The following is a 12,117-nucleotide window of genomic DNA, read 5'->3' as shown; positions in this document are numbered from 1 at the left end:
AATATAATTTTTTCGGTGTAATATTCTTGACAATATTTTTCTTTTTTTTTTTTAACTTTTAGTATACAAAATAAAAAGTCTAAATCACTTTACTTATAAAACTTTTAGTTTATGCAAAGAGCGCGCTCGCTTACAAATGCAGCTCACAAAGTTTCGCTTGGTCAGGCTTGTCAAGCTTTCTTCGCGCAATACGCGCGAAGGAAAGGCTTGAGACATTCATCTTCTGCGCGATGCATTACAATCGTGAAAAGTCTCGGAGCGTGCATCGGTGGAAAACGGTCGTACTGTACCTGCGCGATGGAATGCAACACACGACGTCAAGAGTTTCCCAGGCAGTTGCCATTCAAAGGTTACGGTGCGAAAACTTGCGCGCATCCGCAATTAATTGCCGAGATTGAATTCAATTATTGTCTCGTTGAGTTACGTAAAGGCGCGTGTTATACTCCATTGCTTGCTAAAATTTAAATATTAAAGATATTACGAAACCACACGAAGAAAAATACGAATCTCTCAACTCAGAAATGTGGGAAATTCGTTTTTTTTTTTTTTTTATTGCATTGTACGTCCATCAGACGAGTAATTACATAAAGTAATTAAAGAAGTAAGAGAAATTATTTCTCGATGTAACATATGTGATTTTTCATCAAAAGATATATTGTAAACTTATATCTATTATTCTCAATGCTTCGGATCTTCAGAATTACACGTTTCCACTCTTTGATAAATAGAGCTCTGAAATTCTCCGTATTGTTAAATCAATCAGATTTTATTGTTAATTATTCTAGATTTTTACTTTAGATACGCAGTCATGAGAGAGAAAGAGCGTGCTTCTCTTCTATTCAATTATTCGACTGCAAAGAGTTGCTCTTACTCACATACAAGTGGAAATGTCGTTACGTCATTTTCATAGTAGAAAGTTACACCGTGTCGCATTACATCGAAGACAGAGATCGCCGATCTCCTATGAATTCATAAATTATCTTGAGACTTGTGCATTGACGATATGAAAACAATTCCTACGACACAATTTGATATAAGAAACAATAAACATCGAATGTGAAACGTACACAGTATTTATAGGATAATTCGCTAAGAAAACGCATAAGCTTTAGAAACCGTTTAGATATATTTCGTAGGTAACTGCATTTAAAGAACAAACAAAGAGATAAAGATATTCGCAAATATGTGATATGTGCGATTAAGAAAAAATAAAATAATTTTTTCCACTTAAACATAAAGTGTAACAGGCACGAAAAAGAAAACTGAAAAATAAATAAATTTTGTGTATGTTTTTTATTTATACTTACTTTTTTTACAAGCACGCAGATAAAAAATAAAAATGAAAGTTGCAGTTTGTGAAAAAAAAAAAAAAAAAACGTGACTACGTTCACACAATTCTACATTTTACGCTTCGACGGGTGCATCGATACGCGAAGCGTGAAGGCCACGAAAGTGGATTATAAGTCCGCGTGTTTCCGGAGAAATGCTGGGTGTTTCCTTTACGTAAAATTTCAAAAACAATACACACTTTTTTTTCGGATGCGTTACGCGCACGTGTTCTCGTTACGTATCGATAACCACACCGAAAAAATTATATTCTTATAAGTAGAAGATTTTATAGTTAAAAAATCTTCTTAAAGATTTTAGATGATATTCTTCTGAAATTAAGAATATATTCTTTATTTAAGAATATATTCTTAATTTAAGAATATAGTCTTTTTCGATAGTGAGATATATATGTTTTTTTATAGAAGCTTTTTATATTCTAATCAGTATATATTCTTTATCGATATTACTATTTAGAAGATTTTCCTCTTAAAATAAGAAACTCTTCTTGGCGCCTATTTTTAGTATAAAATATACTTAAAGTAAGTGGGATATCTTCAAAACAAGAATACAATTTTTTCGGTGCACGAAATCCACTTGATTACATTTTTAATGTAATTAAAGCGCTACAAGTTTTTACGTTACGCATTATTAATATGCGACTGATAAGAAGCGTTCCAATCAAAATCGCATAAATTTCTTCCAATAAGATACTCACGTGTTACAAATCTGTCATGTATTTGATATTTTTTTCTCTTCTCTTGTCAGATATTCATAATATACATTTTTTGCAGTAATTTATAAAAACACTCCGCGTGTCCGATAAGAAACTTCTTGCGATGTGTGTCGTGTGTCGTGACAATTTACTTTCTACTTCGTATATAAACTTTATATGTCTCGAGCGTGCTCTTCTTGTTAAACATTAAATCATGATCTATCCTTGGGACGGAATATGACTTTCTAACATCACGAGAGAGGAGATCGGATATCTTTATTCGCTATAGAAAGCTAAAAACTGTCTCCCGAACACTTTCTATTTGCTCCAATATATTGTGGGAGCAAAGTAACCATTCTCATAAGTGTAATTAAGCAAATCACGCGCGAACTTCCTGAAAGGTGTAAATTCTAACGGCTCCGACTGCTTTTTTTGTCGGACTTTTCGCGTTTCTGAGCTCAGCTTTTTACGAGGCGGAAGGTGTGCCGCCGTCAGTCATTTCGCGAGCTGAAATAAATAAAAGCGAAGATTGCGCAGGGACCGGGGGTGAATGACTTTCGTGATGCCAGAAGCGGAAGTGATTTATTTATTTCGTACAAAAAAAATTCTATTTCTTTGCGCTGTCAAAATAAACATTCCATTACGTTGCAACCACATCGTCGAATATATAGTTTCATAAGTACGTATAAAATAAAGAAAACACTCGATCGAAAAAAGAAATCAACCAGGAAGAAACGATTGGTGTTCTTAAACATAAGTGTTCATTAATTTTGCTTTAAATACTTGTTGTAGATCGATTTTTCATTCTATTCATTTTCTTCTTCTATCGCGCAAACTTTCTTTCTAACAAACTATATTCTACATTATTAGACTATATTTCTAACACTAAGTTTGTTCTAATCATTGTGTTGGTAATAAAATGTCGTTTATCTGTTTCCGCTTGTCAATAAGAAAAACATTGTAACAAAGTTGCTAGTCGAATACACGGTAGTGCGAGTCGTTACATTACTAAAGTAATCAACAAGCGATGCAATAATTTAAATGCGCGGTTTTAATTAAACAAAAAAAAACTCTCGATGAGTCGCTGAAAGACATTTCCGCGAATATATAGAAATGGATTTCAACTCGAAATTCCAGAGCTAACCAGAGTTGTTTCTTCTTTCGAAGAAAATTTATCGCGTTTAAATTAATAAAAATTATTAACCGATCGTAAATCGAAGATTTCACAATAAAAAAAATTGTTTTGGATCATTGACGATCCTCCTCGACCGGCTTGTCTTGCGAATATTTCGGCTCAACATTGTCGTTTGCGTAGTAAACTTTGCTGCGATAATAATAAGGTCCCTTGACGTCGTCGGACAGCGGTTGTGGAATAAAGACGTTCTTTGGCGTGTACTGAATGCGATTTGCGGTAACGTCATACGGTATCTGCGCCTGATACTGCAACAGTTGCTTGATCTCCGAAGGCATATTCTTGTCCAGATACAAAACTGGTGCCGGAGGTTCGGGTACGGCTGCTAGAGGCGATCTTGCGATCTGATAAATCGGTTGTTGTTGCTGTTGTTGCTGTTGTTGTTCCTGTTGTTGCTGTTGTTGCTGTTGTTGCTCATAGTTATCCCTGTACAGAATTCTGTCTTGACGTTCGACTCTTCTCTCGTTGTATTCGTTGTATGCGGATTGAGCTGCCTGAGGATCGATTGACTGATATCTTTCGGAAGGACGCAGGTAAGCGGAATAAGGAAGTTCAGAAGCGGCTTGAGCCGGTTGCTGTTGTTGCTGGTATTGTTCCGGCGCCACATAGTTTGTATTATAGAGGAAAGACGAGGGATCGACGTAGGGTGCCTGTGACTGGTAGGTCGTCTCAATTAGCTGTTTAATGTGAGTCGGCACCGATGAGTACGGCCTGTAGAATTGTTGAGGCGAGATCGGCTGGAGCTGCTGGACCTGTTGTTGTTGGGGTTGTGGCGCCGGAGTGCGATGCTGCTGCGGTGCCTCCTGCTGAGTTTGTCGAAGACGAAGAGACGAGCCGCCTTCGGCACGTTGCGATCGCCATTGAGTTTGGGGCGCGACGTATCGCCAGTTGACCTTCGAGCCTGCAAACAAAGCGAGAAAAAAAAAAAGCTCTGTCACCGCCATCGGGATTATAATAGCGCTTGTTGTTGATTTATCAGTTGATTTATGCAACGCCGACCTCAGATGGCGATTACAAAGCGATTGTTCCGTTGGAGATGTGAAAATCGAGACTATCGCGTGACTTGAGACAGCAACAAAGTAAATGTTAATTGCGATAAATTGAGGCCAAGGTTCTCACAAAGTATGTTAAAAAAAAAAATAGGAAAGAGAATAAGAAAAACACATTGGTCTCTTACCGTCAAGTTCGCTGTACTTGATTTGTCTCTGCGGCGCGCGAATGGGCCTTTCGACATTTTTCTGCGTCTGCGCCCACGCGGTCGACGCCACCGCAATAAAAAGGATCTGCAAAAATTTACGATTTTTGTGACTTTAGCAGGTGTTGTAAAATAAATACAATTTGTAACTTTAACAAGTGTTGTAAAATAATTGTGTACCACAAACAAAAATTAAAATATCCGAAAATTCTCATTTACATCAAAAAAAAAAATAATTGAATATCAAAACTTGATTAACTCTGTCAAAATCAATTCTTCAAGACTCGTGTTCGTATCGAAATAATCGTGATCACCAATGATCCCAGCCGATAATTCGAAAAGCTGACGAACACACAATCCACCCTTAACAATTACACATCGTCACTTAAAGTAAAAACTTTTTCTTAATGCACAACAAACAAATTGTGATTGCTATGTTTAACAATAATGCAAACAAATTAATTTAAATCCTTGAAGCACTCACTGCCAGTTTCATGATGTGGAGAGAAAGAGATGTGCACAGATGGTCGCGTTGAGTTTACTCGCAGAAATCAGCCGGCGGAGTCGGCGTGGCTCTTCTATATAGTCGTCGTCGCCCCGTCTCGTAATTGGCGGCGCGGGTACGCGGGTCGGTGGCTACCTACTTTTAGAGCAATTCCGCTTCAGGTAAAACTCCTTGGCGGAGAAGCCCCCCTTCCACTTCCATCCCTCGAGGATATATTATCACTCATTCGCAAAGAAACGTGTCTCTCCGTGCGTAATATCATGTTTTTAAAATCGCTCTGAAATCAAAGTATTTTCCAGAAACCATTCCTTGCGAAATTTTTTTCTTTAAAAAATTAAATAATGTTAAGTCATTGACAATGACTATGTTTGAAGCAAAAACACTGCTGATGATGTGTAAGTAATGTGTAACTTTATTTGAGTAAATTAAAACAATATAACGTTTTCGGCCTTCGAATTAGGCCTTTTTCAATATAAATCTACAAAAATAATTAAAAGTTAAAAACTCATAGAAAATGACAATAATTTAAAAAGACTTACAAACAAACTTTTTTTTTCTTTTTATTTGCGACAAAATATTGAAAAAATATTTTTTATTAATTTACGTCGGAAAGCTATATCGCTGCATTTTATATTGTTTGATAATTTCTAGTTTTTATGTAAAAAAAAAAATAATTTAAGATAATGCAACTGAAAAAAAATGTTTACACGTTTAAAGACTGAATCTCTTTTCTTTATCAGATTGCGAATGTATGTTGAGTATAGCGCGTATTGTACAAAAGGAATGAATTTTTAAAACAGAGAAGATCGAAATCGAGGGTTGCGTTACATTGACGGCTACATGTTCCTCGAAACGATTTTTTCAGGTTTCAGGAACTGTTGTGAAACCCGTTCAGGTTTCCATGCGATTCTGAGGATTTTAACGAGGCTATAATGTGGCGTAACAAGAAACATTGAGAGATGAGGTGTGTTTTAGCTAAATCCCGCGTTTCAACACACGCTAAAGCGAGCCGTTAGAGTCTGTGTGCACTTAAAAATGTCCCAAATGAGGAATAACGACGTTGAGAAAGAAAGTGCTGCAGCAGCAAATGTTCATATAATAATTATCATTGCGATCTATAACGCAGTATGGGATTACCTGAGATTGTATCGAGGAGAAAAAGAAACAGCGCCTTTCGTCAAACATATATACATAGTTCTTATGTGAACAGTATAACGATTAAGTCGTTTAATTAAAGCGAGAATGTACGATGTCACGGCAGTAAGAAAGAAGAGAGATAAGTAAATAAACTATAAAAAAAATACAGTAATAAAAAACTAAATAAAATTTTGAATATTTTGAAAGATATTATTGCAAATTAATTGTCGGAGTAAATAATTATGACACAAAAAATATTTCTTTTTATTTGCGTTTTTAAACCGGAACTTGAACATAAAATAAAAAAAAAAAAAAACTTCTTGGCGCGCGCGAGAATTTAGCTCGGAACAAAGCGGATCTTCCTGGATAGTCGAGGTGAACTGGACCATTTCCAGCGGAGTAGTGTCGTAAGCGCTATGTGCGTTGCATGTGAGTAAATTTACGACGTGCAAACGATCGGTAATGCTCTAAAACACTATACCGATCTGCGTCATTAGCAAGTCATAGCGCTCCGTCAAACCGGACGAAATTAAGAGCTAAAGAAAAAACGGAAGCTAAAAAAAAAAAGCCTTTTCTTCTTAGCTCTCTCAGATCTATAAATTTCGCAAAATATCAGACCGCGCTGATTTTATTGCAGCTCGAAAAGAAAACCGTTCGAATGACGAGATAATTGCGGCACATGACGCTCGCGAACTTGCAAACGCGATGCAAATGCAACGCAACCGTACTCGTGAGTAAACGAGAACGCGCGTTTTCTTCCTTTAACGCATTGACGTATCAAGTTAATTAAATTCTTGTAATTAGAATATCCTGTTGTTTTATTGTTACGTGTCTATGAAACTTTTTTTTAATTTTTATTAATTAAATGTATGTGTACACATTAAAGACGTAGATTATTATTTTAATCTTTATTTATGTTTTTAGAAGTTTAATATTAAAAATTATAATTAATTTAATATTAATCTTTATTTATGATTTTAGAAGTTTAATATTAAAAATTATAATTAATTTAACATTAATCTTTATTTATGTTTTTAGAAGTTTAATATTAAAAACTATAATTAATTTAATATTAATCTTTATTTATGTTTTTAGAAATTTAATATAAAAAAAATTTCTCTGTATATTTTGTTCTTTTTATTCTTAAGAAATTACATTTTTTATTCGACGGTCGGATTGCCAAAGAATCCTTCCCGGAAACAAGCAGTTCAAAACGACGATAATTTGTTATTGGTAGCCGAAGGAAAATATAATAATACTGAGAGTACGTGCATAAAATTATGGAGACATTAGGGTGGGATATCGGGCGGGAAAACGGCGTGAATGCAACTATGAAAAATCTCATAAAGCAGCAGCGGTTCCCAGCAGCGGTCTTCGTCCTTTATTTTCTCTCCTCGGCGCTCAAATTGACGGCAATTTTCGAAGTTACGGCGAACGTGTTGCGACACGTGGACCCGAACGGGCATCGGCCTGAGCGCTAGGATATATAGACGGAGGAAAGCTCACAGTCGCGATAAGATTCGAAAGGTAAAGAAAGACGAGAAAAAAGAAGGATCTGACAAAAAAAAGGAGGAAACGACCGGAGAAAGTCAATTATTCCCAAGCCGATCGACGTCGAAGACTTCGTCCGACGTCGTCTGAAACGACGGCGGAAACCAAAGTTGCTACACGCACGCAAACGCGCGTACATAGAAACGCCGCGTTTCCTTCCGTTCCTTCCGAACGATCCCCCGAACGATACGCGATCTCTCGATGTGTATCCACTCGCGCTTGTCGGCTCTATCGCCGCGTATAAATTATTTCACTTTTATACATTTGATTTCTACAGAACGGAGATCTCGCGCGGAAAGTTGATTTATGCGTTATAGACGTTTGAGAGATCCACAAACCGAGGAGTCACGCATGAGAGCGAGTTGAATGAACACTCGCAACGAGAGATAGACGGGGAATCTTTCGTACGTGGCGAATGACTAATACTCGCATCCGAGTGCGAGAAATCACGTTCTTTCAGAGTCGTCGATAAAAGTGAAACGATGAGATATTTTATCTTCAGTGCGGGGAAGTTTTTTTTTTTTTATAATCGCGCTGTACGCGCGATTTGCTCTCTACGCACGAGATTGCGAGATGTGTAGAAATAATATGTCGAGAGAAAAAAAAATGTCTGATAGCTTCGAGGCCGAGATCCGCCGCACACGCTTTCGCCACGAAATGAAATCATTAAGGAAATCGGAAGCGTAATGTATGCGCGGTAATTAATATCTGTGTGCTCGTTGGGGCAATTACAAATGTTGTACACTCGGCTCATGGTTTTCCTGGAGTTTTGTACCGGCTATTTCAATTTGGCAATAAAGGTAATGAGTGCAAAACTCATTTGCCGTGATTACAACTTGGCGGATTTGCCAAGGGAAATCGAAGATCTTATATAGCTATTATACCGATGAAAGGGAAATTATTTTTTCCTCCAACGATGAGTGGTGTGCACACACATGCGCGGAGTCCCGGGGATTGAATCGAAATCGTTTTCAAGGATCGACGCGTACGACGCCAGCCTCGAAGAATGTTTGAAACTCGCGCACAATCTCCTCGCTGCTTATATTCTTCCGATAATTCACTGGAAGTCGATAACAGTTCTGCAGCGCGATACGTCGGTATATAATCTACTGCAGTTTCAATCAGTTTCGGTGTATATATACTATAACGCGCCGCTAATTTCCTCTGAACTAAAAAAAAACCTAATGCAGTTGCAGAAATAAATTGAAAAATTTTGCAACAATCCTTTTTTTTAAATCACGCTTGTATTTTTTAATTAGGAGACCCAATTTGAGTAACGAAGACAATCGAATAAAATAAACGTCGGTGAAGACTTATATATAAAGTTTTTGTTTATATTGACAATTTAAAAACTTTGTGGTTTTTTTGTCATTACAAGACAAAATTAAATAACATATTGTAATCGGGTTTTACAAAGCGCGCACAATTAACAACAATAGTAAATTGAGATTCTTAAAAATTTTTCAATACTAGATACGCAAATGTTGTTCTCGTGAATTGCTCCAGAAGAAATGTTAAGCTATCACGGGAGAAAGTGCAAGACTATAAGGTTGTGCGCGGCAATTGTTCTCAGGGCGTGTCATGGACCGATGCGAGTCTATGACACGCGAGTTGCCATCAAGGCCTTCTTCGCCTCGGTTGCCCCGAACCAACCCGTCGTATAAAACGCCCCTCTCGTTAGCTCCCGAGAGTTACTCTTGCGCTTCCCGCTGTCTAACGATTCCATTATTTCTCTATCATGCACGCCGCATTCGTAAGTTCTCTTTGCAAGTAACCATCTCCGCGTTTCTAGTTTCAAAAATTGCGACTGCATTTTTATCAAATTGTTTAATTTGATAAAAATATTGTTATATATATATACACTATTGAATATTACACATTACATATCGTATAAACATCCAAGTATATTTTAATTCATAAAAAAAAATCAAATTGAAAAAATATATATATTAAAATTTTTTTGTTTTTCTCAGATTATTTTGTGGAGTATTATTGTTGGTGCTTTTTGCCAAGCACCTTATCGATCGCCGCATCAGGCAGCGATTTTGAGTGACGCTCGATATCTCGCGGGTGATGGCACATTCGGCGCTGCCTATTCTCAAGAAGATGGAGTAGAATTTAAAGAAGAGAGCGACGTAGAGGGTAATCGACGTGGATCGTATTCATATATCGATCCAACCGGACAAAGACGAACTGTAACGTATACAGCAGGAAAAAACGGATTTCAGGTAAATGAGAATTGTTTCGTCAGAAACGTAAATTTTTTAATAAGTTTGCGCGACATATATATATATATATATATATATACAATGATTTTAGTTGGAAGAAAAAAACTGAACTTGTAAAAATTATGAATGTGTTTCCCACTATAGTTAGAATCATATTATCTCTGTATAAAATTTATAAAAAAATACTCAATTTTTTAATTCTTAATAGATGTAAAATTATATAACGATCGATTTTTGTCTCGTGTCAATTTTTTAACAAGTTTGCGCGACATATATATATACAGTGATTTTAGTTGTAAGAGAAAAACTGAACTTGTAAAAATTATGAATGTATTTCCCACTACAGTTAGAATCATATTGTTATCTCTGTATAAAATTTATAAAAAAAAAAATACTCAGTTTTTTAATTCTTAATAGATGTGAAATATTACATAACGATCGATTTTTGTCTCGTGTCAAAGGCGACCGGAGATCACATTCCCACGGCACCACCGCAGGCGCCACCACAACCAGAATACATACCGCTATCACGATATAATCCGCCGGATTATCAACCCCCGAGCTACGCACCGCAACTCGCACAGCAATACCCGCGACGCTATCAACCGGAATACGAACCTCAATCTGTTTATCCGCCGCAGTCTCAACCGCAATACCAGTATCGACCGCAATCGCGTTATCATCATCATCCCCCGGAACTAAATGCGCTCTCGCACGCACCTCCGCAGCAGCCTGCTGCAAGACCGTATTATCAGCCACGACCTGCGTTGCAACAACCTAACGCGATACCGACACCAGCACCCCGCAATTTTTACCCGCCGGGAAAGCTCAGCTTCAATCGCACTCCCGATGGTTTCTCCTACACGTTCAGCAAAAGTTAAGTAACATGTGAGTCAACAAAACGAAAAATAATAAATTTGCAATTAAAAATTTTTTTGTTGTTTTTAAAATATACTCCAAAGTTATATATTGTCTTTTATCATTATATCTAATTTTTAGATTTTCGCGAACGTTCTTGTAACATTTAAAACCAATCGCACAAGAGATTCTCAAATAAGTTTTCTATCGTTTGCAACACGCCCGGTAAAAACCTTGGCGTAGCAATTTTCCTGCACAAATGCGAGCACAATTACGTGCTTTATGGGGTTAGCGCACTTTCATTCGGTAACCTTTGCGCGTTCTGGACGGTGTGTTGCAACCGAGAATCCCACGATACTAAAAGAAATGTAGGATACACTTAATGTACATATTTGTTGCGCAACATTAATAAAGGAATATGTTTATTTTCTCACATACATTGGTCTATTCTTCTGATCGAAGTGACGCAACTATATAAAGTCCCAAATATTTTATTTCGATTTTGTAAATAAAAATATAATATATCAACTTGTGTAAAATAAATTGCCAACATTTGTTTTACAAAGACACACTGATTTTGTTTGTTTTATTCAATTAAAATTGGAAAGATATAATTTAGGTATTCGAGCGCGAATATTTGTTGTGAAATATTACGAGACATCGTTTCTCGCGTTTTATTCCACGAAAAGCTGTGATTATCAACAACAAAAAAGAGATGGAAAAGATAATGCGAGCGCATTACGTCGCGCGCGCGCGCGCGCGAGGAAGCACGGGGGGGTCGAACAAAAGTGAAGAAATAAAAATGCAACTAAAAGTCGAGCCAGTCGAGCTAGACGTTGTTATTGTTAGCCGTAACACGGGCGCGGCGCGTTCCGGCAAGGCGAACCGCCTGTATCTTGAACAGGAACTTGGCAACACGCAATCTTATAGGTGGGTAGAAAGAAACGCGTGCTATACATATTTCCACGTCAACTTGGATGGTGTGTCGTTCGAAGCATACATACGTTTCTCTTCAACGTCCGCTAAAATTCCACATGCGCATACGCGGATTAATATTTCTCTATTATTATTATTTATTTATTTCGTTAATATATAATAATTGACGAAGCAAACAGACTCAATGGTGGTATTTTTTGGTCGTGTTTTATTTATAAAGGTATATTGAGTATACATTTTGTTTCATAATTATGGCAGTAATTAATATACAGACTCTGATTAGCTGCGCTGCGCGTTGACATCAACAGTATAAAAGTAGTCTAAAAAAAAAAAAAAAAAAAAAAAACAGCCTGCTATATATATAGAGGCAGTGGCATCGAACGTTCACTCCTCACGTAACAAAACGAATTCAAAAACTCAAAGAAACGTCGTCTTATCTATAAAAGTCTAACTTACGTCAATGTGTTTTTTTTT

At 36.9% G+C, this 12,117-nt stretch overlaps 2 protein-coding genes across 2 annotated transcripts; one reads left to right on the top strand and one right to left on the bottom strand.

Moving 5' to 3' along the window:
• Positions 1–2,604: 2,604 nt before the first annotated feature.
• Positions 2,605–5,002, bottom strand: LOC109856337 (GATA zinc finger domain-containing protein 10-like). The gene is made up of 3 exons (XM_020431477.1): positions 4,913–5,002; positions 4,411–4,516; positions 2,605–4,134 (listed from the first exon to the last, which is right to left on the bottom strand). The coding sequence occupies exons 1-3, from the start codon at positions 4,922–4,924 to the stop codon at positions 3,290–3,292; spliced, it is 963 nt and encodes a 320-aa protein (XP_020287066.1). The 5' UTR covers positions 4,925–5,002; the 3' UTR covers positions 2,605–3,289.
• A 4,319-nt stretch (positions 5,003–9,321) lies between these two features.
• Positions 9,322–10,782, top strand: LOC109856338 (larval cuticle protein 2). The gene is made up of 3 exons (XM_020431478.1): positions 9,322–9,374; positions 9,595–9,849; positions 10,311–10,782. Exons 1-3 carry the CDS (start codon positions 9,360–9,362, stop codon positions 10,728–10,730), a joined length of 690 nt encoding a protein of 229 aa, XP_020287067.1. The 5' UTR covers positions 9,322–9,359; the 3' UTR covers positions 10,731–10,782.
• The last annotated feature ends 1,335 nt before the right edge of the window (positions 10,783–12,117 follow it).

Source organism: Pseudomyrmex gracilis, unplaced genomic scaffold, assembly GCF_002006095.1.
Source record: "Pseudomyrmex gracilis isolate BER0280 unplaced genomic scaffold, ASM200609v1 scaffold_115, whole genome shotgun sequence".
Classification (NCBI taxonomy): domain Eukaryota; kingdom Metazoa; phylum Arthropoda; class Insecta; order Hymenoptera; family Formicidae; genus Pseudomyrmex; species Pseudomyrmex gracilis.
This window is presented reverse-complemented; position numbering and strand designations above follow the sequence as displayed.